The sequence below is a fragment of the Empidonax traillii genome, unplaced genomic scaffold (assembly GCF_003031625.1).
Source record: "Empidonax traillii isolate 1590-97213 ecotype Southwest subspecies unplaced genomic scaffold, ASM303162v1 scaffold6048:size6630, whole genome shotgun sequence".
In the NCBI taxonomy this organism is placed as follows: Eukaryota; Metazoa; Chordata; class Aves; order Passeriformes; family Tyrannidae; genus Empidonax; species Empidonax traillii.
In genome coordinates this window covers 3,190-6,630 of record NW_020961241.1, presented here as the reverse complement: position 1 = coordinate 6,630, position 3,441 = coordinate 3,190, and the positions used below count along the sequence as shown (strand labels likewise).

The window sequence follows — 3,441 nt, the reverse complement described above, 5'->3', positions numbered from 1 at the left end:
CAACAAATAGCAGTGGAAAGATAAAAATCTGTGATGCATGAGCTTGTATGAGTCATCCTTGGCTCCTACCCTGAAGTGTATTCGTGTTTAACTTAGAGCACTCTAAGTAGTCCCACCGAGGTCAGTGGAAGTGCTGGTAGTACTTAAAATTACACACATTTATATGGCACTGCAAAATCGGGGCCCAAGAGGTTGCAAGTTATATGGCTTTACATTGACTCCTTACAACATCGTTCCACACCTGGAGTAACGTGGAGCAATAAAACCGAGACACACCTGACAGAGCACAGGCTGCTCTGACCGACTGACACTTCTGGTATGTGACGTGGAAACGAGTTTTGGCACTTACAGCGTGCTCACTGGGAATAGTGCACACAGATGGATCCAAATGGATCGCTCCAGCACGGAGAACACCCTCCTGCTCGCACCGTGATGCCTTGCAGAAATACCATTTGCAAGGCCCCACTGACCCCCTGTCAAACCAGGGAGATGCAGCTGGCAGAGCCCTGCACATTATAACTCCGGGGAAGTTTATGAAAACAGACAGCATGGTCTTGACAAAAGCCATTCCGGGTGCTCCCAGTGCAGGAGAGGGCACAGGGAGGGCTCACCCTCTGCTGGCAGCCAGCCAAGGCTCTGCAGGAGAGCAGCAGCACCCACAGCCCAAAATCCAACCCAAAATCCAAATCCACAGGAGACCAGGGCCAGCCTCGCACTTGATGGGATGCAGTGTTTCCCTGTGTGACCCTGTCACAGGGGTCACTCGCCACGGACACGGCACTGTCTGTGCACCAAAACGGGCTTTTTTGCTCTGTCAGCTAAAAACGATCGGGCACAAAGGCCCATAGAACAGAAACCCACAGTCCAGCTCTGCATGCTCCAAGATCGCTTGTGGAAAATCCCTGCTCCTGATGGGCTGCTGGAGCCAGGGGGACACCTAATCTAAGCTGGAAGGGACCCTCAAGGACCATCAAGCCCGTCCCTTAGCCCTGCACAGCACACCCCAACAATCCCACCCTGAGCGTGTTGTCCAAACGCTCCCTGCGCTCTGCCAGCTTTGGGGCCGTGACCACTGCCCTGGGGAGACTGTCCCGTGCCCCACCACCCTCTGGGGGAAGAACCTCTTTCCAACATCCACCTAAACCTGCCCTGTCACAACTTCAGCCCGCTCCCTCGGGCCCCGTCACTGCTCGCACAGCAGAGATCGCTGCTGCCCCTCCTCTTCCCCTCACAAGCAGGTTGTAACTGCCATGAGGTCTCCCCTCAGCCTCCTCTTCTCCAGGCTGAACACGCCAAGCGCCCTCAGCCGCTCTTCGCGTGCCTTCCCATCAAGGCCCTTCACCACCTTCGTTACCTCCCACTAACCCGCCCCTGTTCCCGACCCATTTCCACGCCAGAACAGCCCGGCGGGATCCGGGCCCGCCGCCTCCCCGCCCCCGCCGTTGCCCGGGGATCCCCGGCAGCCCCACCGCTCTCACCGGGACGAGGTGCCGGGCCCGGCCCGTCCCGCAGCTCCTCCGGCCCCGCCGCCCGGACGCGCTTCCCCCGCGCCGGAGCCGCTTCCGGGGCAGTGCCGGGGCCGCTCCGCGCCCGCCTCGCTGGTCTCGGTCCGCCCGGAGCCGCCGAGGGTGAGGGGGCGGCGCGGGGCGATCGAGGGGCTCTCCGTGCGCCCTCACGGGGCGGGGGGGGGGGGAGGTTTGTGGGCCCCCTGCGGGGCCGGCGGTACCACGGAGGGCTGGAGGCGTCTGGGGCAAAGAGTCCCACGGGGGGACTCGGGGGAACATGGGGGTGACACGCGGGTCAGCCCCCTGTGTGGGGGCCGTGGGGCTTTGGGGGTGTGCCAGGGAAGCGGAGGCACAGGGAGACATGAGACAGGGGGCGCAGGGGCTGCCCCGGGCGGGTGAGCCGGGGCTGTGGGGTGACCCTGGTGCCGTGGAACCCGGGCCCCGGTGGAGGGTCCTGGGGGCAGGTGTGGGTGGGGGTCCCCAGCCCGCAGCCGGAGCTGCCCTTCCCGCAGGGCTGTCCCTTCCCGCAGGGCTGTCCCTGCCCTTCGCTCGGAGCCGTCTTGCTCCGTGTGCCCGGACTGCGGCAGGGGATGGCAGCTGCTGTGGCTCCGGGGGCTCGGCCTGTCCCTGCCCGCGGGTCCCTTCACCCGCAGCGGGTGCGGTGCTGCCGGAGCAGCCCGGAGGAGGGACAGCCCCGCTCTCGTGGGCTCCCCGACCCCGATGTGCAACATCTGGGTGGCACCTGGAGCACGTTTCGGGTTCGGGGGGTGTTAATGCCCTGGCAAAACTCAGCCTCAAATAGAAAAGCGACCCAGTGACTGCCTCCCTACCTGCTCAGCTCCCTGACAGCTGCCCCCATTTGTATCCTACACTCCTCAAAGCAGCCGCCCCAAGCAATTTGTTTTCGCTTTTAGTTTGGTGGAACAAGTCATGGTTTTGCATTATCTGAGGACCTTTTGTACCTTCATTTGTTTTTCAGAGTTAGCAACCTGTTTTTTTTTTTCCTGCGGAGAGGGTGTGTCAGTTAGATAAAGCCACGTGTTCCTGTGGGACTTTAAACTTCCAAGTATGACATTTCTTATAGCCAGATGTAATTTGGTGTACACGCTTGCTTAAAAACATAATCTGTGCATGTGGGTATGTGTGGCTGTGTTTAATTATTTAAAACACTATTTTGACGCTGTTGAACTAGGGTCAGAGTGTACAAGGGAGTAATTTTTTTATCTGCTTTCCTTCCTATGGCTGTTCTTAGTCATGTCTGAGAAAGGCAGTGGTGAAAATCTGAAAGAAGAAACCTTTCATGAGGAAGAAAATGAACAGAAAGCAGAGGAACTCGGCTCCTCTGAGAGCAATGAAGAGAGAGAGAAAGAGCTTGAGACTGTGCCTGTGACTCGGAAAAGACCTGAGCCCAAGCCCCCAAGCCAGCCTGATGCCACAGAAAAGCTCACAGCTGAAACCACCAAGGTATGTTCTTGTGCTTGCTCAGAATAATGGGACTTCACATTTTATGTCCTTGAGCATGGGAGAATTCTGAGCATAAGCCCCACTCCTCTCTGAAAATTCACATTTGCTGTTTCTCTGAGAAAAAGAAGCTGCACGGAAGTCACACGTCACAGGCTGCTTTTGTTCCTCTCCTCACCATAATACCTGCATCACTCTTCTGTTTTTCTTCATTAAAGGTCTCAGGTTCTCCTGCAGTTCAGACAGGGTGGGGCTACTGGGGAAGCTGGGGGAAATCTCTTCTGTCAACTGCATCTGCTACTGTAGCTACTGTAGGTAAGGCTCTTGCTGGTGTTTGATAAATATTTTAATCATGTTTTGTGTCTCAAGCTAGTGCTTTAGAGCTTGTTTCCAGAGAAGGGGATTTCAGTTATAGCAGCCATTATTGGAAAAATGTCAGGAGAACTGTTCAAGTAATGGGGAAGGCTTGTACCAA

The 3,441-nt window shown here is 57.1% G+C and overlaps 1 protein-coding gene across 1 annotated transcript in view; it reads left to right on the top strand.

Annotated features, from left to right (window-relative positions):
* Positions 1–1,552: 1,552 nt before the first annotated feature.
* LOC114073324 (protein FAM114A2-like) overlaps positions 1,553–3,441 on the top strand; it is a 4,583-nt gene continuing 2,694 nt past the window's right edge. Inside the window, 3 exon segments of the mRNA XM_027911099.1 lie at positions 1,553–1,628; positions 2,758–2,969; positions 3,185–3,380. Coding sequence (XP_027766900.1) covers positions 2,760–2,969; positions 3,185–3,380 — 406 coding nt within the window. The 5' untranslated portion in view covers positions 1,553–1,628; positions 2,758–2,759.